General features: G+C 40.0%; 2 protein-coding genes across 6 annotated transcripts in view; one reads left to right on the top strand and one right to left on the bottom strand.

The window, feature by feature from the left end:
• Positions 1 to 5,869: 5,869 nt before the first annotated feature.
• On the bottom strand, positions 5,870 to 16,178 carry FKBP14 (FKBP prolyl isomerase 14). The gene is made up of 4 exons (XM_037517143.1): positions 15,804 to 16,178; positions 12,536 to 12,687; positions 8,441 to 8,568; positions 5,870 to 6,309 (listed from the first exon to the last, which is right to left on the bottom strand). Exons 1-4 carry the CDS (start codon positions 15,998 to 16,000, stop codon positions 6,151 to 6,153), a joined length of 636 nt encoding a protein of 211 aa, XP_037373040.1. The 5' UTR covers positions 16,001 to 16,178; the 3' UTR covers positions 5,870 to 6,150.
• Positions 16,179 to 18,152: 1,974 nt separating this feature from the next.
• Positions 18,153 to 25,978, top strand: part of PLEKHA8 (pleckstrin homology domain containing A8) — a 60,538-nt gene continuing 52,712 nt past the window's right edge. For 3 of the 5 annotated variants that reach the window (XM_037509788.1, XM_054692449.1, XM_054692448.1), the window contains exon 1: positions 18,153 to 18,249. In XM_037509788.1, coding sequence (XP_037365685.1) covers positions 18,210 to 18,249 — 40 coding nt within the window. In that variant the 5' untranslated portion in view covers positions 18,153 to 18,209. Of the gene's footprint in view, positions 18,250 to 25,241; positions 25,326 to 25,978 lie in introns of all 5 variants that reach the window. The other 2 variants (XM_037509791.1, XM_037509794.2) reach the window with 2 other exon arrangements.

Raw genomic sequence — 25,978 nt, forward strand, 5'->3', positions numbered from 1 at the left:
GTAAACCACAAACTGAGGGAGTAAAACGATTACTGTTGGTTTTACATGGAGAATTACTAGAAGATTTTACTTAAGTTATAAGTTAAACACAAAGATGTGGGCAAAGTATAGAATGACAGACTCCAAATTGACAAAAAAGAAATTTGACTGCATGATAAAGACAACTTTTCAGAGAAGTGAAATCATGTACTAGGGAGAATATTTCAATGACTTCTTCAGTACAAAACACTAGATAGATAAGATATCTACAAACATAAGCAGAATATAGTTTATACATTAATATACACATATTTTATATATTTAAGTGTTTATATATAAATGCTTATATACATCTGTATTTTCCAAGAGGATAGTTTTATTTTTTTCCTAACCCTCCACTTATAGAGGGGTAGGTTGCAGATAATTCTGAAAAAATAATATAGACGATATTCTGGAAAAGTGTGGAGTACTTTTCTCTCTTCTGGTAGGAAAAAGATTAACAAAAACATATTTATGTACCATGTAACTTTTTGCAGTTAGAATTCAGAGTCATTAAAAGTCTCTAACCAGGGGAAAATGGCATTGCCATACAACTTATCTAGACTATAAGAAAGAGTATTCGTAGATGAGAAAAATATAGGAGACTATATTTAAGGGCAGAAAATTAGTGAAATTGATTATCATTCAAATTAATGTTCTTGGACCACCTGCATCAGATCATCTAGCAAGTGGGTTAAAATGCAAATTCATGGGCCCAACCCAAGAATTAATCCAAATCTCTGCAGAAAGGATTTGGGAATCTGTACCTTTAACACATTCCATGTAATTCTTCTACCACTGAAATGCAAATTGCTGCTATAATTTTGCAACCGTTAGTAACCATAACGTACCTCTCATTGTATCTGATGGTTAAGCTATGAAACCAAATGTCTGCTAAGGTTATTGCTTGGATCAAGAAACCAGAGGTAGCAGAAGCAAAGCCAAAAGCAGAGGCAAAGCAACATACTTTTTAAAAGATTTATTTATGCATACAAGAGCTGGGGTGTAGGCCAGATGTTGGGAGCAGCGGAGGGAGTGAGAGTATTCACCAGAGACAGAGTGGGGAGCAGAACAGAGAGATTGAAAGAAGTACACTGCTGAGGGGTGCAGAGGGTGAGACAGCAGAGGTCTGCTGCACCATGTGGGTCAGCTCCCTGGCCAGGGGATAGAAATAGTGCTTCAGTGGCTGTGGCTTCACAGTGCTGAGATTTAACCCCCTGTACCACTAGGGAAGGCCCAAAGCAATATTTTAAAGAGAGGAAGGAACTTGGGCCTCCCCGGTGGCACAGCAGGTCGAGCACAGTGCTGTGAAGCTGTCCGCAGCCTCTGCAGTGCGTATTCAATTCCCGGCCTGCCAGGGAGATACCCACATGGCGCGGCAGACCTCTCCTGTCTCACCCGCAGCTCCCCTTAGTAATGTCTTTCGGTCTGTCTGCCTGTTCTGCTCCCCGCTCTGTCTCTGGTGAAGCCTTTCACCCTCCCACGCCTCTGACCTATACCCCAGTTCTTGTATAAAAATACATAAATCTTTAAAAAAAGAAATGAGAGGAAGGAACTTATCTTCAAATAAGATTCTAAACCCATATGTAAGCATGTGTGAACTTCAGTATACTAAAGAAAATTTGCAAATCCTTCCACAGAGAATACTACAGCTTTTAAGAGATAGAAGTACTATAATTTTAATATTTTCAAGTGAGCATGTGACTTTATAATCACGATGGACAATTTAGATTTTAACTCAAGCTAAAGTGGGTAAGAAGCAAAACTAAACAAGAAACCCTTATGTCCAAGTGCTCTACATCCTGAAAAATACATTCCTTGCTGTCTTTTTCCAGGTTATTATTCCAATGATAATTTGCTTTTTTAATAGACGGGTGAGAGAAGTATTTGTCCCATAACATTTCTCCAAGTTTTTCCTCTTGCAGTTGCCAAACACTGAGAAATCATCCATAGACTCAATTCAATGGGAAGAGATATCATGCTGATATCTAAATAGCATTACAGATGTCAGCAATATCCTGAACCATAAAAAAGAGAAGTAAAAATTGATTTTCAAAAGGCATTTTCTGATTAATTGCCCAACTGAATCAGAAATCACTGTTTCTTATTGTTTTTATGACAACCCAGCATTTCATTAAATCACATAAGGCATATCACAGCAATAGTTTACTTGGTGGGCATAATCATCACAATGTCCACCTGTGCCACATAATACAATCCCGAAACAAAACAATAGTACTAATTTGGTGGTAGGTGTGGTGTGATAATATATATCTGAAAAGGTGTGAACCTGTACCTGTGAATCATCTATAGTGTTGTAAACCAACATTATCTCAATAAAAAATAATACAATAAAAAACAATAGTGCTAACTCCCATTCCTCCCCAAAATACAAAAACCACATACTGTTTCTATTACTAAAACTTACCTTAATTATTTCTCAAGGTTTAATGCTTATTTCAAGATAATTTAAACTAACCCACAGCTTTCACTATAAATATATTTAAACAGAGCAGGTAATTAAAGCACATTGAAAGTGTCACTCCTACCCCTCTCATCCCACTATCTGTTCATCTTCCTCATTTAGTTTTGACATAAAACCTAGAATAGTTTAAAAAAATCTAGAAAGCTAAAGAAACTGGGGCTTTAAGAATTTTTCGTAAACCCAATTATTTCCCAAAGAAACTTTATTTTGAAAAGAATATCATAACCATCACATAAATTTAAATATGACAAATCTGGCTGTATCAGGGAGTCAAATTATCTACAAGTGAAGTCACTAAACTAAATGGCAGATAACTAAAAAAAAAAACCAAAAACAACTAGTTATCTTTTCATTTCACACTTGCATCTAAATACTTAGATGGGAACTGACACAGATTCATACGAGATAAAGAATTATCCTGCCTGAGTAATCAAAATTCTTTTTATTGTTCTTGCTCTACATAGGTAATATCACTAATGTCTATACAAAGCAGCAGCACCCATATGACAAGCTACTTTCTTCTCCCAATTAATACAGTGGAGAGCTTTCAGTACTGTGGCTTCTAACTTCTTCTGGGTGAGGAAAGCCGTAGTGACAACTAAAAGTTTTCTAGATATGGCTGATTTCATTTATACATATTGTTCCCAAGAACCTTATCATTTAGTGAGGAAAATATCAATATATAATCAGTGAAAGCAATTATAAGGTAAATGGAGGGTATCAGTTTTTTCTGCCCTCCTGATATTAGCATCAATGATCAACACCTGTGGTCTTACACGCAGGCCTGATGTGAGTCACCTAGACCGTGGTGTGAGCGTGCATGAGTGGGCGCACCTGAGCCTAGAGGCTGAGCATATAAGGACGGTGTCACAGAGATGCAGGAGCAGAGGACGTGGCAGCAGAGGAGGTGGTGGCAGAGAGCAGCAGAGACCAGAGGAGATCAGGAGAGAACGCCAGAAAGCCCAGTAAGAGTAAAAATTCGCTGGGGGCTAGGAGGCCTGTCAGCCTCCTGGCGCCCTGTGTTCCCCTGTCTCCCCTGCACCTGGTTGCCTCACTATAAATGGTGTAGCAAAATCATTAAAAGCCTGAAAAAGCCATAGAGGGCACCAGGACTCCTCTACCCATCTGCCCGGGTCCATAGAGAACCTGCTGTGTGCCTTTCTGGCACTACAGTACTCTATATATGATATAATAATTGTTCCTTATTCTTTTTTTTAAGATTTATTTATTTATGCATACCAGAGCTGGGGTGTAGGCCAGAGGGGCAGAGGGTGAGAGGATTTACCAGAGACAGAGTGGGGAACAGAACAGGCAGATTGACTGAAGTACACTGCTGAGGGGAGCAGTGGGCGAGTCAGGAGAGGTCTGCTGCGTCATGTGGGTCACCTCCCTGGCCAGGATGGAACTCTGTGGATTACTTTATAGTGCTGACACTTAGCCCCTTGTACCACCAGGGAGGCCCCTGTTCATAATTCTTTTAAAAAATAAAAATTTAGAGGTATATAAGAACCTGGATACAGACCTTGAACTTCTCACTGCACAGGGTCTTGGAGACAATTCAGTGCTTTACCCCCAGATGATTCAATGAAACCACAAACATTTTCAGTTCACAGGGAGAATTCTAAAGCACTGGAAAATAGCCAGTAAACCATCTTCAAAAGATGAGGACTCAAAGACAAAAAATAGAGCTGACTGCTAAAAGTAAATTGAAGAGAAAATTAGACTCAACAAATTTAAAGAAAATTTTCACCTATTCAATAGTAGAGGGCAGTAAAAAGATACTGAACTAGCAGACTGAAATTTGTTTGTACAGTTAGCTTTTGACTTTGGACACAACAACTATAAAATAAGTGCATTAAGATCCGTTTGCTTTTTTTATAGGCTTCAGAGCTATGATATTTAAAGACAATGATGCACTTCATATCACTATGTAAACTATGAAGTTTACTATTCTTAGTAAATGGAGATTTTAAAAGCATTAAGGAAAAAGGCCAACTTAAGGTAAAATTATAAACCATCAATCTTTTGACCCAGAATATTTCTCTATTCAATAGTAGCTGCTATGAGTTGGCTCAATTTTCCACGAGGCAAAAATGGGAAAATTTGAGTTGACTTAATTTCTCTTATGATACAACATGATTTTAGTATAGTTTTAGTTTTAGTTAGTCTAGTTTTAGAGTTTATTCATTAAGAACTGAGAAGGGTAATTTGCTAGTATTAAAATGTAAACATTGACTGCAACTCTCTACCTCTAATACAATATTTTGACATATTTCATTATGAAGAAACAAACACAGAAGTAATTCTATTTATGATAGATTGTTAGTCAATAGGAACAGAATATTATGTAACATAGTTCTAGGCAAAATGCATGTTTCAACATATACACTTTTATTTATAAGTTATTACCTTTATTACTCACTTCAGCATGGCAGTCTCCTCAGTAAAGCAGTAAATGTTAACAAGTAGATCCCAACAACCATTTTCCTCTTTTCCTTAAGCAAAACTCAAAGGCAGTTACAGATTCATTGGTTCATTGCAGAGGCATCCCCTGCTTTTGAAAACTTTGTGCTAGGCCATTCCACTTTTACAAAAGACCGACGTTTAGTGCCTATTTTCAATAATTAAAAGAAATCCAAAGATGATTTTTGCTTTAATGACAAAAATGAAAACAGCATACACATTTGTTTTTCAGTAGCCATTCCAGAGAACACACACCCCGAGCTGGAGTGGATGGAGCTGCCAAGCTCCTTCCCAGGAACTGCTTTAGACAGGCTGTGTATTTGCCATGTCATTCCTACTTTTACTATATGTTCGTATTATTTTAGTTTTATGTGGTACTTGGTATGATTTGGTGGATTGTTCTGGTCTAGGAACACTATGAGTTTTTTCCATATACAATAATGGTAATTGTTTCTTCTCTTGATGCCATTTTGGCTTATGGAATGTTTCATTGTAACACTCTACTTTTGGATAGCAGGGGAAATCTGTAACAGGAAAACAGTAAGCTTTGGGCTATTGCAAAAGATTTTTCAAATATTAATATCTAACTTGGAGAAGACAGGGAAGCAGTAACAAGGGAGACCAATTTTGTGCTATAGTCTGGCCTTATGTTGTGGCATGTTCTCAGCTGTAATATTTTTTTATTCTTTTTATGAAGATTTATTTTTATGCATACAAGAACTGGATGTAGGCCAGAGGTGTGGGGTGGGGTGGGGTGAGAGGAGTAACCAGAGACAGAGTAGGGAGCAGAACAGGTGGATCAACTGAAATACACTGGTAAGAGGAGCAGAGGGTGAGACAGAAGAAGTCTGCTGCACCATGTGGGTCAACTCCCTGGCAGGGGATGTAACTAATGCCAGCTGTAATATTTTTAAGTTACAAGTAAGCAAGTAATACAAACTTTCATATATAAAAAGAGAAAATGGTCCAGAAGTCTTCTATTCAAAGACAAATTGTTTTCTTCCCAATAACTTATCAGAAAGAAATGGGTACTTAGAAAACCTATGGAATTCTTCAAATAATATTCAGGAAAAAAATACAAAAATAAAAATAAATCAAGACCATAATTACAAAGTAAGACTTTCTTGTAAGATGACTGTCCCCTCTTTATGGATAGATACTATATAAAAGGGGCAGACAGAGCTCTATAATTCATCATGTTTATATGTAAACTCTCTAGCAGATATAAATCCATCTTTGTCTTCATCTTCTTTATCAAAAATATCCTCCACCAAAACATCATGATGACTTTCATTCACCACCGCACCATGTTTTTCAAATTCCTTCTTTAAGTACACTTTAACCTACAAAATAATAATTCTAATTAGTTAAGAGATCCACATTAAGCCAAACAATATCATAGGTTTGACTGGTCATTATTAAACTCTTTATAGTGATGACTAAATAACCATTTTATGATAGACTTGTAATGATAGTGAAAGAATTATAGGGCATGTCTTCCCTTAAACACCGTTGCTACAGTGCTACAGTAGATAGCATATTGCTCAGAGACAGAAATAAGGCTTATCTCATCTGAAAACATTTGTTCTTAATCTGAGTTGTAATAATACCAAGTTTTTGAAAATCTGCTGTCCTTTCATCTACTGAATTACCCAGATCATGTTTTCTAACAAGGATCACAACTCCAGACATTTCACTTAAATGACTTTTTTTTTTATAGAAGTGTCTGGGCATAGTACATGCTGTGGACCTCACTATGACTATACCACACAACCTTTTAATTTCAAAAAGTAAAGCAAAGTCCAGTCCGATGAGTGTTTAATCTAAATCTTTCCATTATCCTTCAGATGTTTAAAAATATAAACAAAATACTGCTTCCATTTAACCAATAGATTCACCATTATGGAATTCAACTTATATTTTCATTTTTAATCATATCTCTAGCACTCCTTTTATATCAGCAATTTCATATCTTCTTTCCTCTCTCTATTGCCAATATGCATACACCTGGAGCATATTTATTTGTAAGATTAAAATAATTTAATTCTGTTGTAAAAATTAAAAAAGTGTTGTGAAACTCTTCGATTAATGTAGAATATCTGTAGGATATATTGTGTGAATAAACCAAGACACCAAATAGAATGTATAGTGTGCTATCTTTTTAATAACAAAGGGGGAAATAAGAATATGTATTCATATTTGCTTGTACTTACATAAAGAAACTATGGAAGGATATATTAGGAACTAAAATAATACAAGTGGATATGGAAGAAGGAGGCTCACACACCAGAAGACGATGAGGGTAAGAGAATGACTTCTTAATATCTTAAAATTGTTTGATTTTTTTTTTTTGATCAAGTGAATGTGTTGTGTGTTCAAGAATATTTTTAATGAAAGGGAGTTAAGATTTATCTTGGATAGAAAAAAGTCATGGAGCTAGCAAACACCGAAAGGGTTCATAAATTTAGTGCCTCTGGATTATAAGGCCATGATGCACTACAACTTTGCTTACTCAAGGCAGTCTTTTTTTTTTTTAAGATTTATTTATGCATTACAAGAACTGGGGTACAAGCCAGAGGTGTGGGGGTGAGAGGATTCACCAGAGACAGAGTGGGGAACAGAACAGGCAGACTGACAGAAATACACTGCTGAGGGGAGCAGCGGGCAAGGCAGGAGAGGTCTGCCTCTCCTGTTTGGGTAAGCTCCCTGGCCAGGGATCGAACTCACACTGCAGTGGCTGTGGACAGCTTCCTAGGTTGTGTCTTAACCACTTGTGCCACCAGGCAGGCCCTCAAGGCAGTCATTTCTTGACCACCAGAGTGAAAATGATCAAAACATAAGAAGGAACTTAATTTCTGATGTGTCAAGCCAGAATGGAGAGCATAGGGATTAATTTTGACTTTCACTCTATCCACATATCAGCCCGACTAAGACAGGCGAGTACAGCAATGCCTGTGAAAGCCCAAGTTATAGGGAGAAGACTTCCTCCTTTCTCCTCACCCAAAAACTGGGGCTTTGGGGTGGGGAGGGGCCTGGGAAAGGCTTCCTGCTGTGGAAAAGTTCAATCTGCAGTCCCCCTTCTCCAGGTGCTGAGCAAAACTGAACATGTGAGTTTCTTGCTATTAATTGCTTGGAAATAACTCTCTGCTAGGAAATAAATCTGTGTGTGTGTGTGTTCAAAAATGGGATTTGTCCAGGCAAAACAAATCTTTCGAAAACTGGGGGCAAGAGAAAGCTATATAGTGAACACTAAACATTGGGGAGGAAAAAAAACAAAAGAATGAATGATTATTTTTTTAAGTGTCAATATATTGAATGAATGAAACAATGAATCTATGAAAAGCCGTGGTATTTTAAGAAAAATAATATATAGCATTTTACCCCAACATTATTTTCTTTAAAAATATATTTCTAAAAAAGTCAGCACCCCCCAAAAAAAAATAAAAAAGAGGAATAAGAGAAAGAAAAAGTCACCTCATCTTTAGAGAGTTTCCAGTCATCATTAAGATCCATTTCTTGGAATGATTCATGGGATCTTGGTCCATTTCGAATCTCCAGGAGATCAATGTTGAATATTAATGTACTCTCAGGTGGAATTTTACCTGCCATGGGGAGAGAGGGGTTTAATTTTTATTAAAAAGCTTGGCCTTCTTGGTGGTGTGGGGTTAAGTCTCGGTGCTATGCTGCTGTCACTGCTGAGGCCTGAGTTTGATTCCCGGCCAGGCAGCTAACCCACGTATGGCACAGCAGACCTCTCCTGTCTTGTTCACTGCTCCCCTTAGCAATATATTTCGGTATATCTCCCTGTTCTGTTCCCCACTCTGTCTCTGGTGAATCCTCTCACCCCTCCTCCCACTGCCACACCTCTGACCTGCACCCCAGTTCTTGTATACATAAAAAACTAAAAGTAAATCTTTTTTTAAAAATAGTTCCCAAACTTTTGGTGAATGAAAGTTTATGTAATAAACATATATTTCTTTTAATTGAATTAAATGAAGAATCTTTCTAAGACAATCACATATGATGGAAATTCTAATAATTACATTTTATCCAAACAAATAGAATAAAGGAATAATCTAAACTCATAGACTAAAAGCAATGTTTTCAGCTTTGAAATTAAAAAAAAATTGTTTTATACACAAACATATGTCTAGTGTCCCAGGTATTAATTTTAAAATATAATTAAGATGTTACATATCAAGAATGACTTAAAGGGCCTTAGATAATTTGAAGTTAATTATATTACATGCAACTTACTAACAACCAGGTTAAGAAAGTCCAGTAGCACTGCCATTTTCTGCCACTGGGAGGCAGTATGTAACTAAGTGAGCTATGGCATCATACTGTCATCAGTTCAGAAAGTGGGACTGAAGTTACTTGGCCTGTCTTAAACCTTAGTTTCCTCTTTGATAAAATGCAGATGACAAATATTGCCACTTCAAGAGCTTGTTGGGAAGATGAAGGGAAATAATCCATGCAAAATACCTAAATATGGATTATGTCTCTTCTTCCTGAATAGCAAACTTAATACGTTACCAAGATTAAACTCAGATAGACTTATGACACTCCAGCAATTTTAGAAATTTAGGAAATACCTCTTCTAATATAGAACATTATACCTATGTTTAAGAATTGTCACGGGGGCCTCCCTGGTGGCGCAAGGGGTTAAGTCGCAGCACTATGAAGCTATCTGCAGCCACTACAGCACAGCACAGCACAGCGTTAGATCTCCTATCCCCAGAGGGCCAAGGAGTTACCCACATAGCACAGCAGACCTCTTCTGTCTCGCCCACTGCTCCCCTCAGCAGTGTATTTTGGTCAATCCACCTGTTCTGCTCCCCACTCTGTCTCTGGTGAATCCTCACCCCCATACTTCTGGCCTGTACCCCAGTTCTTGTATGCATAAGTAGATAAATCTTTTTTTTTTAAAAAAAGAAAGAAATGTCATAGGCGGGGAAAACATTAAAGCAAATTCCTAGGAAATGAGATAAAAATCTTTAAACATGAACAGCTTTGTTAACATCCCCAAGGAATCAAAAAACAAAAAACTTTCTCAGATGTATGGATACTTTTTATCAAGTTGTTTAGTTATAACTATATTTAATACCCAGGTCTGAGTATGTGAAATAAATATATATGAATATTTCAAATATTTCTTAGTTCCTCCCAGCCCACATATTTTCATGAAAGAGCATTTGTAAGTGCAATGAAAACAAAACTTACACTGTATGCCGAAGTTTACCAATCCAGATCTAGACAAAGAAGGTACATGCACTAGAGGTCATCAACAAAACTGGTATTTTCCAAAGAAGGCATGCAAACATGGTACTAAAAGACTACAAAATTAGTGTTAAATACATATTAGCAGAATTAGTTTCATGTAACTTAGAAGGAAATGACTCACATTTAGATCTCTACTTGCTATCAAGTAAAACTGAGTTAAATACTACAGTTTGGAGAAAGAATAAAGGATTAATTATCTATAAAGTTTAAAGATGAAACAATAAAATACAGGAAAGTGATAGAATATATTGAAACATCAGAGAAACATTTTCTAGATACTTGATTTTCTTCTCTAACAAGAATTGTCATTAAACAAAGAACTGAATTTGGTTAGTAAATCCTGGTTTCTGCAAAAGATTCATATAGCAAGTTTCCTTTTAGGTCACATAATGCTTCACATGACATCTATTCTTAAGAAACTGGGGCTAGAAATCCCAATTCCCACTGTACAAATGGTTAAATTCAGACCAAAGGATGCTGTGAACTATACATAACTACATCAAAGAGTTTTGATAACACTAAATTTTTTCTCTTCATTATGTGAGATACATGCCAATTGTAGAAAATTTGAAAGAGAACCAGAAGTAAATAGAACTTTCGGCCCCAAAGCCCATTGTTAATATTCCATGTATTTCTGGTGATTCACTTTGCATGTATTTTTTCCCAATACTTACTATTATATACTATAGCTTTATTTTCTACTTTATTTTATGTATAACATATAATACACATTTTGGATATAGTAGTACTAAAAATCTTTGAAGCACTATTTTTACATAACTAAACCATGTCTTCTTCATCTAATCCCTTCCCTTTATAATCTAAGATTGGTTCCAGTTTTTCTGAGATTCTAAACAATATAGTGATAGGTATTCCTGCAGTAAGGAACACAAATCTTTCACTTGATACCTGTATTCCATTAGGTTATATTCCAGTAAAGGAATTGTAACATAGATGCATATAAATATCTCCAGGCCTCTTGTAACTAGCCCTTTGGCAAACTGCAGAGGTTCCTGGTTGAACAGGAGTATGTGCCTGCTAGTGAACAAAGTAGCCCAAAGTTTCCCCAACTCATTTCATGCTACTCCATTATTTTTTAATTAAATTATCAAAAGTATTATAAAATAACTTTAAAAACAAATATGATAGAATCTTCAATAAGGCCTCTGTTGTGGGAGACTTTGATTGTGAGTCACACACAACTCACATCCAAAATTGCCTTTAATACCTTAAAATCTGTATTTCAACTGTTTGACTCAGCAAGACAATTATGTTAAGTAATTTTTCTTTTTGCATTGTTAAGACATATTGTGAGTCTCATTTGGCATGGAGACAAAAGATGTGGAGATGGAAAATGGTGATGCCTTGTCCAATAGTGTGAAATTACTTGATGCCACTCAACTGTATGCTTAAAAATGCTTGAAATGTTAAACATGTGGGGCCTCCCTGGTGGCGCAAGGGGTTAAGCACAGCACTGTGAAGCTATCTGCAGCCTCTACAGCACCAGTTCGATCCCTGGCCAGCCAGGGAGATACCCACATGGCGCAGCAGACCTCTCCTCTCTTGCCTACTGCTCCCCTCAGTAGTGTATTTCATTCTGTCTGCCTGTTCTGTTCCCCATTCTGTCTCTGATGAATCCTCTCACCCCCACACCTCTGGCCTGTACCCCAGTTGTTGTATGCATAAATAAATAAAAATCTTGGGGCCTCCCTGGTGGTGCAGGCAGTTGAGCACCGCACTGTGAAGCTGTCTGCAGCCTCTGCAGCATGGGTTCGATCCCAGCTGGCCAGGGAGATACCCACATGGCGCAGCAGACCTCCCCTGTCTCGCCTGCTGCTCCCCTCAGCAGTGTATTTCATCAGTCTGCCTGTTCTGCTCTCTGCTCTGTCTCTGGTGAATCCTCTCACCCTCCCACGCATCTGGCCTGTACCCTGGTTCTTGTATAAATAAATAAAAATAAATTAAAATCTTTTAAAAAAAGAAATGTTAACATGTTTATATATATATATATATATACACATTACACCAAAATTTAAAATAACCCACTATATTGATGAACAATATTAATAAAGTACAGCTACAGAACCTTTTTCTCATTAACTCGGTTGACCATTTAGACAATATGGCCTTAGCTGGCTACTTTAAATGATAATCAAAACATAATTATATTTCCCAAAGAAATATTAGTTCTTTATTTTCTAGGGGGGAAAAACACAGTAGTTACACTAATTTCTGTCCCTAACCCAGAGAACTTAGTGCTACAGTAAAAATGTACAATGTTATTACCTTTTCCTTCTTTTCCATAGCCTAGGGCAGGAGGAATGATGAGCTTTCTCTTCTCTCCTACACACATTCCCATCAAGCCCTGGTCCCAGCCTTTGAGAGCCTCTAGGATGCCCAGGGTAAACCAAATGGGCTGACCATTGTTATGTTTGTGACTACAATAGAAAAAAAACACATTAGAACTCTTCAGTTACTTTATTTTTTCCTTATTGCTGGTGCTATATTTTTTCCACCCATCCATGGTTAACTTTATTAACGAGAAATTAATGAAAAGTTATTCTTTATACCCAAACATATACCCCCAATTTTTTAGCAACTTATTGGCCATCTTTCTAGATGCAAATTTCACAGTTGACTGAGGTAGAAAAGGGCAGAGGGAAAAATCATAATAACCATTAACAATTGCTGAAGCATTTACTGTGTGAAGGTATTCTTCTAAACACTTTGTCTCTTCTAACTCCAATAATGATCATATAAGTACCATTATTTCCCTTTGTATTCATGAGGGCACTGAGGTTAAGTGTTTGACCTAGCTCCAAAGTTCAAGATCATAACCAACAAATGATGCTGAACCAGGAAGGCTAGTAGAGTGCAGAGAAGTTAGAAAATAATAGACAATGGATGAGTTTGGAAAGATGGCACAGAACACTGGAGAGGCAGGTGCACAGCATCACATGTATTGCCTCCAGTGCAGACTGATGTAGAGTCTGCTGATGACTGATAGGGGAGAAATGCTTCTCCTCAACCCTGAATTCCCACTCAGACACTGGCCAGTTTCCTCTCCCTAAGGGTTTACTGAGAGGCTCTGCAGGGAAGCCTGGAGGAGCAGCCCCTCAGAAGATGGAGGAAGAAGGGATGGGGTAAGGGCCTCTCTGGTGGCGCAGGGGGTTGGGCACCACACTTTGAGGCGGTCCGCAGCCTCTGAGGTACGAGTTCAATCCCCGGCCGGTGAGGGAGTCAGACCTCTCCTGTCTCACCCGCTGCTCCCCTCGGCAGTGTATTTCAGTCGGTCTGCCTGTTCTGTTTCCCACTCTGTCTCTGATGAGTCCCCCTCACATCTCTGGCCTGTGGCCCAGCTCTTGTATGAATAAGTGGATAGATCTTTAAAAAAAAAAAAAAAAGAAAGAAAGAAAGGAATGGGTAAGGTAGTGCATGCATGGTTAAGGTAGTGCTCATGCACTGAAGAGAGGCCACCGGAAGAAAACAACCTATTGAGTTACTGCAGCATCCTCAGTCCTATTGAGGACTGAGCAGCATCTGAGTTCATTAGCTTTCTTTTGTTACAGTAAGTAAAGTGTTTTATTCAAGGACACCTTATAGGTAAGAACTAAAAGTCACTACTGGGCTTTGTGGGTAACCTGATTACTAAATCTAGGTACAGGTCATTACTTCCTCTTTTCCTTAATTTCCACCATGATCAAAGCAATAAAATGGCAACTATAGGAAAATGGGGAAAGCTAGAGAATAAGGAAGAGAGAAACAACGCACCACCCAGCACTGACTACAGTTTTGGCACATGTTTTGTCATATCTAAAGGACTTAAGCTACTTAATACATAGGCTATGTTTCCAGAAATGTGAACTATTTTTAATAAACTGATGATAGTATTCCTTCATAATACTCAGAGTTAGCAGCTCTAACATGATACTAGTCCCCTCATCAGAACTTTATTTACTTATTTTTTTTGTGGGACCCTCGCCAGCAGCCAGAGAACTGAACCGGCGCTGCAGAGTCTGCGGGCAGCCTTGCAGCCCAGTGCTCAACCGCTGCGTCACTTGGGGAGGCCCCTCATCAGAATTTTAGTAGCAAACTGCTAAATAATGTTCCACGGTTGCCACTAAAGTCCCCAGTTCCGAGACTGGAAAGAAATCAGGTTGAGTCTAAAAGAGATCAGACTAAAAATAAGAATGTAGTTGAAACATATAAATGCAAGTCATATTGTTTAACATTCACTGTGTCAATAGCCTTATTGATAAGAGGATAGGACTGTTGAGAGTTCTATAATTCTATCACCATTTTGGAACTTTTTGCTAGGACAAATTGAATTCAGAGAAGAGTCTTTCACTTGAAAAGCTCACAACAGATCAGGTCTGAATGCCATTAATGGCAGTTTATCAGAAAAAGAGGTCTAGGGTGGGCTGTGATTCTTTAGTTCATGCCATCCTCTCTACTTGTCTTTCCTGCCCCTTCTCCACAAGGAAATCTCCATCCCTTGTTCCTCTCAATTATGAACTCTGGGAAGTCTTACTTTTCCTTACTTCTCAGAGCATAATTAATTCCAGATTGCATTATGCTTTGTGAGCACTTTGAACATCCTCTACTCTATATTGTGAGTTATTTACTTGTCTTACTACCTCTGCAGACAGTGCACTGATAGAGAACTAGAACCCATTTTCAGTCATCTTAGCGTCCCCAGGACCTGCCTTGGGGGAGCAAACTCAATCAGGGTTTGATCTGGTGCATTGATGAATCAATGAATGAGAATGGAGAGAAGCCAAACTTTTTGAATATCTCTAGTATCAAGCACATAAAAGAAATACTTAGTAAATACCTTTGGAATGGAGTGAAGAGACTCATGCCTAATTGGAAATCATTACACTCAAAAAATTTTCCATGTTGCAATGTCTTTGTTTACAGAACAGAAATAATGATAATGTAAGCATCTGAAAATGCTGTAGGTATTGGATTAATCTCCAGTAACCACACCGGTTAATAAAGTCTCTGAATTTCTAGAAAGAAACAAATCATGGTCCTGTGCCTAGACCAAAATGTCATCTGTCAGAACAAAAGTTAAATAGGTCAATGGACTAGCATTACCATACCCTTCAACAGATAAGTGCATGTGCTTTCTGCTGTGAAAAGTTTTAAGTTTTCTGCGAAAAGTTTTAAGTAATTTTCACATATACTTAGCTAGAAATGAACTTGAGACGATTCCCCTCAGGAATGGAGCTTGACATATAAGAATTCCTCTAAGCATTTTCTGCTTATTGCCTAACTATACACCTAGTTATTTCTGTAGTATTTCCACGATTCTAGTCCTAATGTTTATAGTGAAAAAATTAAGTGTTTTATGCCAATAAGTTTCAAATATGACTTTCAAGGCCCTCCTATCAGGTTGGATTCAAACGATTTGCTTTTCCGAGGAAAGAAATAAGAAATTTCGGTTTCAAAAAAAGAGAATAAAGTCAAGTACACGCTCCCTTTCCAGCTTAAGAGCTGGCAGAGGTGGGTGGATTCTTTTATTATTTTACTGTGAGGCATAATGACTTACGTGGAGTGAAATAAGGAGCCATCCTTTTCTAAGTATCCTTCATAGTGAACCAACATCAAATCCCCTCCTTTGGTCTTGCGATGGCAGATGAACGGCTTCTGGAGAACTTCAATCTTCACTTCTGGTTCAGGGATCAGAGCCCCACTCAAAGGAGTGACTAACAGCGTAAGGACTGCGTTCCACAGGAAAAACCTCATGCTGCTGGAGCAGAGAAAAGTTCCTACAAAAACAGAGAAAGGGCCCCCGACCTCATAGAGTTAAGAAAGTAGTTGAAAACTAAAGACAACTGGCCTCTTGCAAGTTCAAGACTCCCCCTACCCAGCAGACGTGGCACAATTACTACCCACAACTGTCCCAGTCCCAAGTCACCATAAAAGAGTTAAACCCACAGCCCGGCCTGATTGGCTCTTAGAGCACAGCCGCCGGGAAGAGCGGGCTCCCATTGGTCGATGGTTTTGTCCCTCACGAGCCTCTCCAGCTAATGATGCTGGGACCCTGTAGTTTACAGCCCCGTAAAGCTGGACAGTTACCCCGGGGCCAATCAATCCGAGTGGTCCTAGAGTGCAACGGATTAAAGAATTGCACAACCTCAGACTTTGGTGAAGGGGTGGAGACAGAGCTAACCGGAAACTCCTTAGCGGATTTACATCTGTAAAGAGCAGGGCGGAGCTTGGGGGAGCTCTGGAGCCTGGTGTACTAACAGCGGATTCAGTGAATATTCGTTTATTCTCATCCTCTGTGAGAGGCTCCCCAAAATTCCACAATACAAGGCACCTGTTATGGTTTATTTAATTTACGATAAAGGCTTAGCGCTTTAGCGTTCACAGAGCGTGTCCCTGTGAGTAATCCTCACTGCACTGCAAGTAAAGCGATTGCTTTATCCCATTTAAAGGAAAAGCATATTTACACTAGGAGAGGTTAAGTGTCCTGTGGAAGGTTGTTCAGCTCCAAAAGATTTGAGTTCCATCTTCAAACCAGGTCTTCTGCATAATAATTTATCACCTAGGTGACCTTATCGCAAGAGGGTCAACAATAGCCTGTATTGAGGATAAAAGAATGTGAAGCCTTATGTTTCAAAGAAGAAATAGCAATCACTGTTACGAGTTATTCAGACTCATCTTAGTTTAAATTTTTTAGTTCTACATTTTTTGCCTAATTTCAAAAGCAGCATACGTTCATTTGTAGTCGATTTGGATGAAATTGGAAAGCACTAAGTAGGGTTTCCAACTAAAATACAGGAGCAGAACTAAATTTGAATTTCAGATAATGCGTTGTAACTTTGCACTAAAAAAAAGAAAGACCGGCTCTAAGGTCATGAGCCATAAAAATCATCCTAACATTTTGGTGCATGCTTTTGCTACATATGCCTGAAACAATTTAGATCATATTGTTCACTTTGTTTCATATCCTGATTTTTCCATTTAATCAATAGCTAGCATTTTCCCAGGTCAACTATCCTTTAGCAGACTACTTTCCCACACTTTAGTGTGCATAGGAATCCCTGGCGGGATCTTGTTAAAATCCATATTTTGATTCAGGAGATCTGGATTTGGGCAAAACCTGCCCTAGGACAACTCTTGGATGAGTCCAATGCTGCTGCCCAGGTATCGCACTTCCCGCAACTGGGCCTCCTCTAGAATTCAGACAGCATGTGTTTACACTGCTTGGACAGTGAAACCCCCACCATTACCGTAGGCCCTAGGGTTGCACACCTCGGGGTGTGTGTGATCAGTTACTGTTGAAGAATTGGACCCTGGGGGCTAGAACCCAGGCTGTACCCCAAGTGGCTACATGGACGCCCAAACATCCAAAGGTGGTACACGATCCATCCACACGCACCACTAAAAGTCACGACTGAGTCCCACTCTCGTCTCAGAGGACTCGCCGCGTCACAGGCACCTCCAGCCCCCAGCCCTCCCCCCTGGCACCGGTTTCCCTGCGAGCCGCTTTCGCGCGGCCGCCCTCGCGGACGCGGCGAAACCCCGGAGTGGATTTCGGGACCGGGCGCGCCGGCGGCACACTGCGCGTGCGCGAGCGGAGCCCGGGCCCGGCGGGCGGCAGGCGCAGGTAGCGCGCCGTGGGGAGCCTGCGGTCGGCTGCCTCCCTGGCCGCGCTTTGGAGGCTCAGGGGCCCCTCGGCCGCCCTGGACTTTGGCCTCCGGGCGGAACGAGCGCCGGCCCGGTCCTCGCGTGCTGCGCCGCCGCAGTGACCCCGCCCCCGCCGAGGATGTGAGCCTGGCTGGGCGGCCCCGCACCGGGCCCGGGCGCCGGGAGTGGGCGGCTCGGCAGCGCCGGGCGATGGCCCTGCAGCCGGTGCGCCGCGCCTCCTGGGGCCTGGGGCTCTGAGGGGACCCGCGGGCTGGAGGGAGCGGCCCCGCGCGCCGGGGGCGAGGGACCCGCGGGCGCCATGGAAGGGGTGTTGTACAAGTGGACCAACTATCTGAGCGGTGAGTTGGGGGCGCCCCAGGGCCCCGGTCCTTTGTTTGAGCCGCCGGAGGGCGGCGTCGGGACGCGCCTCCCGGGGGTCGGGGCCGCTGGGAACCAGACCGCGGATTCCTGGGCGCACCAGGAATGTGCCCCCCGGAGCAGTTTCTTAGGGACCGTGTCACCCCTGCTGTGCGCACACGGCCCCTTGGGGCGGGGTGACGGCAGCAGCCGATCTTTCCCCGAGAAAGAGACGGAATACTAAGATTTGGAGTGGTTTGGAAGGTGGATGCCCAGGGGTCGGTGGGAGAGGCGCTGGCGGCCGCCTGTAGGGTCCTGCGGGCGTCTCCAATTCTGACCGAAGAGCGGGTCCCACGAGTTAGCAGATAGGTTGAAAGGTTCCAGGTGAGTTGCCAGCAGTACCTGTGATCCAAAGGTGAAAGGTCCTTTTTCAAACAGTCTTCAGTGAAAATACTTTCCCTTTGTTACTTCCAGAGTCATCAAGTGCATCAGATTTCCATCTAAAGAGTTTCAAAGCCCCAAGTATGCACAAGGATTTTGATTTTTTTTTCTTTCTGTTTCATAGACTTAGAAATAATTCACAACTGTTTTTTTTTTCCCCTGAAAAGGACCCCCCCACCCCCTTTTCTAGTTGTGGAAGTACTTTTTTCTTATCTTAAGAAGTACATCATTTTCCTTCAGCTGTTAAGATAATTCAGGGGCATTTTTAAAAAGATTTATTTATGCGTACAAGAACTGGGGTACAGGCCAGAGGTGTGGGGGGTGAGAGGATTCACCAGAGACAGAGTGGGGAACAGAACAGGCAGACTGACTGAAATACACTGCTGAGGGGAGCAGCGGGCGAGTCAGGAGAGGTCTGCTGCGCCATGTGGGTGAGCTCCCTGGCTGGCTGGGGATCGGAAAGGGCATTTTTTTTCCTTTTGTATAACCAGTATTTGTTTTAAAAAGCCTTCTATATGCTAGAAACTGTGCACTTTGGGAATTCAACTTTTTATTACGGAAAATGATTTTGACACTTTTAATTTTAATTGCAATGCCTTAGAAACTAGAAATGCCCTCATAGTTCGTAGAATGAGGAGGTATATTTTCCATTCTTCTTTTAGTAGGACAATTTTTTGAATGATTGTAGCATGGTGATGCTCTGGCATGTTTTAATAAAAGGGTGTGTGGGAGGATCAGTTGTCATAGTGACCAGATGAAGTTTAATAGCACAGTCAAAAGTGGGGGGGGGGGCAGGAGGTCGTTCCCAGAATCTCTTCCCTATACATAGTGTGATTAGAAGTGAGTTCTGTTTATTTTCCCTGTAATCAGTAGAGAGCGAGTGAGGAAAGGTGTGTTAGAAAAGTTGGCCTTTGCTTCAAGGACCTTCGCTGATGTCAGTCCATTTCATTAGATGTGGATAACTCAAGGCGGCACTTCTCTGAATGTCGAAGGCTGATTAAACACCTCTAACCTAAAGGGAGGAGATGCTTTGTGTTGCTAGTTTTTTACCTCTATCACACTTTTTGACTTTTTTTTTTCTTTCAGTCTCAGTGCTTTTATTTTTAATACCTCCCCCACCCACCTTTGTTTTGCCTCATACTTTCTTCCTCTTCCTCCTATCTATAGAGTTTAGTGTCTAGTATTACTTCCTGGTTGTGAAGTGTTTTTCTTCTTTTTCTGACTCTTTTATTCTTAAATAAAGCAAAATTTCTATTTGAATAATTTTTTGAATCTTTATCATGTGACATCTGCACATTCTGTTTCATTGGAAAAGAATCTGCTTTATTCTTCCCTAAGTAATGAAGTTCATTTTGTGCAGAGGGCCAGAGTAAAAACCCTAAGGGAGAGGGATGCTGGAGTCATCGCCAGAGGCAGCTGTCCTTATACTGTACAGCTTGTTCCCTTGGCCCTCATGCCACGTCTTTGTTGGCACACAGTTCATAGAAGCCCATCACACCACTGGGTGCTCTTCCTGGGTATACTTAGAATTATGGTTCAGCACATTCTCTTTCATTAAGAGATGAATTTACTTTGGAAAGGAACAGTAATAACCTAGGAGGACCAAATGCATTCTTGTTCCATTCACCTTCCTATAGAGTTAGTCTCCCAAAAAGAGCATAGTGTGAGTATTAATGACAAGCTTTGATGGGGCTATCACTACATTTTCTTCTTGCTTATTTTTAAAATTAACATTTTTTTCATGTGGTTTCTTTCACACATAATAATTTTAAAGTACATATAATCCCAGTTCAAGTTTTTGTTAATTCTGGGTTATTCTCCAAAAGAAGTAGATAACCTGTTTGTGTAGGTTGTATTTCTGTCATGCCCACATCTTGATATGAGATAACTTGTCTCAAATTTGAGTGAAGTAAGGAAGTAAGGAAATCAGTTTATCAGTTGATCCTTGGAAAGGATGTTTTAATGTCATGTATCACTTACTTATATGGGCACTGTGCTAGGCATAGGACAATCAACACTGAACATGACAGACATACCCCCGCCTTCCTTGAGGTTATGGTTTAGTGGGGAAGAAAGACATTCATCGAATAAGTGGTTATAAGCAAGCTCCAAGTGTGTGTATTTGGGGGTTTCAGGCAGAACAGGAGAGGTTAATCTTAGTCATTGGAGAGGGATGCTTTTTTTTTTTTTTTAAGATTTTACTCATTTATTTTTGTGTAGAAGAACTGGGGTGTAGGCCAGAGGTGCAAGGGATGAGAGGATTCACCAGAGACAGTCTGGAGCACAATAGGCAGATCTACTGAAATACACTGCTAAGGGGAGCAGTGGGCAAGACAGGAGAGGTCTGCTGTGCCATATGTGGGTCAGCTCCCATGTCTGGGGAACGAACTCAGGCCATAGCAGTGGTAGAGCTGAGACTTAGCCCCTCGGCCACCAGGGAGGCCCTGGAGAAGGCTTCTTTTAGGAAAAAATTTAAGAAGAATCTGAAGGTGGAAGGTAGATAGGTGGGAGGCCAAGGCAGAGGTGCAGTTGGAGGCTCTAAAAAGGAAGAACTTTTTAAGTACAGGGATATCTCTGTGAAGGCTCTAAAGCAGGGTGGAGAACTGGTGGGTTTGAAGAAAGGAAAGAAGACTTCTGATAGGAGAGCTGAGAAGTGAGGCTCCAATTAGGCTATAGGAGTGGGAGGCTTGATGTTGTCGAGGGCTGCATGGGTTGATTTAAACACTGTGGAGTGATTGTGTGTGAGAGAAAAATGATGAGATTGTTTAAAGACTTACTTTGATGCATTTATTGTATTTTGTCCATTACTCTATTTGTTTTGTGAGCTTCTCTTTCCTCTTGAATTAAAATGATAGGTACCAATTACTAGAAGTTAGAAACAGCCTCAAACCCTGAGAATAGCATCTTAATTGCTTGCATGAGTATACCACTAAAATAAAAAAGAGAAAGGAAGAAAAGTCTTTTTTCTCTCCTATACTAGGCATACCCAGGTACCCTGTGCTCCTTCAGAGGAAAAGGAAAAAAACAAATGTTTATTTGTATTTTTTTCAGTAGTCCTGAGCCATCTTGCCTTTTGAACAGCAGAACACTGGATATAAGAAAAGGGAATGGATTTCACAAGCACCTGTGTTGTGGGAGACGTGGTGCTAGACACTGCATGTTTGTTGTTTGTATCTTTCAAGCCGTCAGAGTTAATCAAGGGATATGCTACATGTATGGTAATACATATATAGAATTTTAGTGTCTTCCTCCATGAAAATGAGAATTACCAGCAATAATTATAACAATAGTAAAACAAAATTATTAATGCTTACAATGTACCATGCACTATTCACTCCTTGATTCTTTGTAGCAATTTTAAGAATTTTATTCCCATTTTATAGATAAAGACATTGAGACACAAAGTAGGGTAACTGGCCCAAAGCCAAACAGTGAATGGCACCAGAGGAAATACTCCATTACATAATACTTCTTGCTTGATCATTATATAATTCTAGGTGATTCATAATATACCTATATTTAAAAAGTGTTGACTTAGAATAGCAGATTCTATTTGGAAGTGGGAGGTAGTGGGGGAGTTTGGAGGTGAGGAAGACTTTGCCCAAATGTACATGCATTTTGTCACAAGGAAATTTCCTGAGCTGTGCTGTGAGTTTTCTTTTTTTTTTTTTTTTTAAAGATTTATTTATGCATACAAGAGCTGGGGTATAGACCAGAGGTGGAGGGTGGTGGTGGTGGTGAGAGGATTCACAAGAGACAGAGTTGGGAGCAGAACAGGAAGCTCTACTGAAATACACTGCTTGAGCGGAGCAGGGGGTGAGACAAGAGAGGTCTGCTACACCTTGTGGGTTTACTGTCTGGCTGGGGATCAAACTGGGGCTGCCGTGGCTGTGGATTGCTTCATAGTACTGAGACTTAACCCCTTGTGCCATGAAGGAGGCCCTGTGCTGTGAGTTTTCTTCCTCAGTTTTAGGTCCCTTTCCTGCCTGCTCAGTAGACAGAATGACTTCTGTCCTGAGCTCCAGCCAACTGCAGGCTTCTTGGGCCCTCAGGCAGGTTAGGGTATACACACTTTGCTGTACTGCATTCCAAAAATAACAGAAGCTTTTATTATGCTGACCACATGGTTATCACCGAGGAGTTGCTATAATTTTGTTTCCCTCGCCCCCGGAAGGTGGAGGAAGATGATTCTTGCCCATATATGTTTGTGTTATATAAACATTGCCAAGAATATGTGTAATCTGGAGCAAGTTATTGTTTCACAACTACTGGTGAACCTTTTTGTTTTTTAACATCTTTATTGAAGTACTAGTTCACCCATCCAAAAATGCACTTATTTTAAGTGTACTAGTCAGTGGCTTTAGTATATTTAGAGTACAGGCATCACCACAGTGAATTTTAGAATATTTGCATCATCCAAAAAAGAAACACGGTACCCATTATCTATCACTCCCCCTCATCCTCTTGGTAACTACTAATCATGTCCGCATAGATTTACCTAGTTTGAAAATTTTCATATAAATGGTGTCATACATTATGTCGCCTTTTGTGCCTGGCTTTTACCTAGTATAGTTCGTTCCATTTTATAACCAAATAATATTCCATTGTATTGATATACTGTATTTTATTTATCCATTCATTAGTTGATGGACATTTGGGTTACACCATCTTTTTGGTTATTATAAATAATAGTACTGTGAACATTTTTATCAAGATTTTGTGTGATATGTTTTCATTTTGCTTGGATATTTACCTTGGAATGAAATTGTTGGCATATGGTAACTCTTTGTTTAGCAATTTGAGGCTCTGTCAGACTGTTTTCCAAAGTAGTTGCACCATTTTACATTCTTTTTTTTTTTTTTTTAGATTTATTTATTTATTTATACAAGTACTGGGTACAGTCAGAAGCGCGGGAGGGTGGGAGAATTCACCAGAGCCATAGCGGGGAACAGAACAGGCAGACGGACGAAGTACACTGCTGAGGGGAGCAGCGGGTGGCAGGAGAGGTCTGCGCACCATGTGGGACCCTCACCTGGTGGCTGGGGATTGAACCAGCGCTGCAGAGGCTGCAGGCAGCTTCGCAACCCAGCACTCAACCGCTGCGCCACCGGGAAGGCCCCATTTTACATTTTTATTAGTAAGGAAAAAAGGTTCCTATTTCTCTGCACCATTACAAACACTTGTTATTTTCTGCCCTTTATTGTAGCCATCCTCCTGAGTGTGTTGTGCTATCTCATTGTGGTTTTAATTTATATTTCTCAAAATGATGAATGATCTTGGTCATTTTTTCATGTGCTTATCTATCTTTGGAGAAATGTCCATTCAGATCATTCTGCCCATTTGTTAATTCATTTATTTTTTTTATCATGGCGCTTCTAAGAATTCTCTATCTGGATGTGCATTCCTTATTACAGATATAATTTGCAAATGTTTTTCCTCTATTATACATTGCCTTCAATTTCTTGATCATTTGCCCACAGAAGTTTTTAATTTGATGTCTGATTTACCCAATTTTTTTCTCTTATTTGTTTTTGCTTTTAGTGTCATGTCTTAAGAAACCATTTCTTAACCTATGGTCATGAAAATTGTAATTTTTTTTTAGTTATTATAAAATTTCTTACAGTTTTACGTTTAGATCTTTGAACCATTTTAAATTTAGTTTTGTGTGTGCTGGGAGGTCAGGGTACTTCATTCTTTTGTATATGGACCTCCAGTGGTCAGCTCTTTATTCATGAAATTCATGGGTTCAGTGACAGGGCCATGGACCCATATATTTGATTGCTTACATACAAAATGCTGGTGTCAGAAAGTCCTGAGTACTAACCTCTGTCCTGCTTCTTACTAGTGCTGACACATTGGGCAAGTTACTCGATTTCCCTGATCCTCAGTTTTAACAGGATTGCATGAGTAATAGCCATATATAAGTCTGTAAACAAGATGAAATGGACTGCCTTTGTGAACCTTCCTGGTACATAGTTCACTTAAAAGTAGGTTAATTGGTTTGTGTTATGATTACTGGTGCCAGAAAAATTCATCCTGTTTGTATTCCAACTTTCTGTGAAAATTGTGGCTTCTGAGGTTATATGTATCTTGTATTCATTCAGTCCTCCTTTTGGAAGTTGGAGAGGTATATCTTAAAAAGGAAAACAATTTAAATGATTAGAATTTTTCGAAATGACTCTGTAGTCCTAAGACAGTCTTCCTTTTAGAGGAATGATGGATAATTACAGATCATGTAATTCTGTGTACTCTGCAGTTTTGCTTCCAGCAAAAATTAATTTATAATTTGTTCAAAAACTTAAGAGCTGTTAGTCCATTGTCTCATTGGCACCTCATCAAAAGCAGCACCAGTCTTCCCGTTGATCCTGACGTTTAATGTGGTTGGAGGTCTTTGTAGTGATCTGCAGAGTTTTATGCTGTTGGTCTGTGGACGGAAGAAGCCTGGGGACCATTGTTCTCGGACTATATTCTGAGTATTTAATATTTACCACATTTTGTTACCATTCCTTTCGTCTTGTTTAGATTTAACTAAAGCCAGTTAAATTCCTTTTAGAAATGGATTTGAGATGAGATAGACAAGAAAACAGGCTATTGAGCTATGTTGGATGTAAGACAGAAGAATGAGACAACAAAGGAGGTAAGTCTCAAGACCAAGATAACAGGGGAGGGTAAGTCCCCCTAAAACTGTGATACTTGGATTCCAGGAGAGTGAAGAAATACTGATTCTTGTAGAGTTAGCCAGAGAGGGGGCTGATGTTTCTCATTAAGGGAAGCAAAATACCATTTACTTGGGCCTCCGTGGTGGCGCAAGGGGTTACGTGTCAGCACTATGAAGCTATCATCAGCTACTGCAGCACTAGTTCAATCCCCAGCCAGGGGCCTAGCCCACATGGCACAGCAGATCTCTCCTGTGTCCCCCACTGCTCCCCTCAGCAGTATTTCAGTCAGTCTACTTGATCTGCTCCCCACTTTGTTTCTGGTGAATCCTCTCACCCCTCCCTACACCTCTGGCCTACACCCCAGCTCTTGTATGCATAAATAAATAAAGGCTTAAAAAGAAATCATTTACTTAAGAATCTACTCCATGTCCTTCTTTTAGAATTTTTCTTATGTATTCCAAGGCAAGGATGGCTCTGTCTTAAAATTTAAGTACTAAGGAAATGATTTTAACAGCCTACCTTAACATAGTCTAATAATCCCTATTCAATCATTCTTTCATTTATTCTAGAAACACTGAACATCAGCTTCTTACCAGACCTGTATAGGTATTGGGAATCTTTGTTCTCAGTG

The sequence above is a fragment of the Talpa occidentalis genome, unplaced genomic scaffold (genome assembly GCF_014898055.3).
Source record: "Talpa occidentalis isolate TD23 unplaced genomic scaffold, MPIMG_talOcc4v2.1, whole genome shotgun sequence".
In the NCBI taxonomy this organism is placed as follows: Eukaryota; Metazoa; Chordata; class Mammalia; order Eulipotyphla; family Talpidae; genus Talpa; species Talpa occidentalis.

Bases quoted from the DNA above. Each gene is read 5' to 3' on its own strand.
- FKBP14 (XM_037517143.1), bottom strand. From the start codon at position 16,000: ATGAGGTTTTTCCTGTGGAACGCAGTCCTTACGCTGTTAGTCACTCCT. The intron at 12,688-15,803 runs GTAAGTCATTAT...TTTCTATTGTAG, and splicing joins GGCTCCTTATTTCACTCCAC to TCACAAACATAACAATGGTC. The intron at 6,310-8,440 runs GTGACTTTTTCT...ATTATTTTGTAG, and splicing joins GGAAACTCTCTAAAGATGAG to GTTAAAGTGTACTTAAAGAA.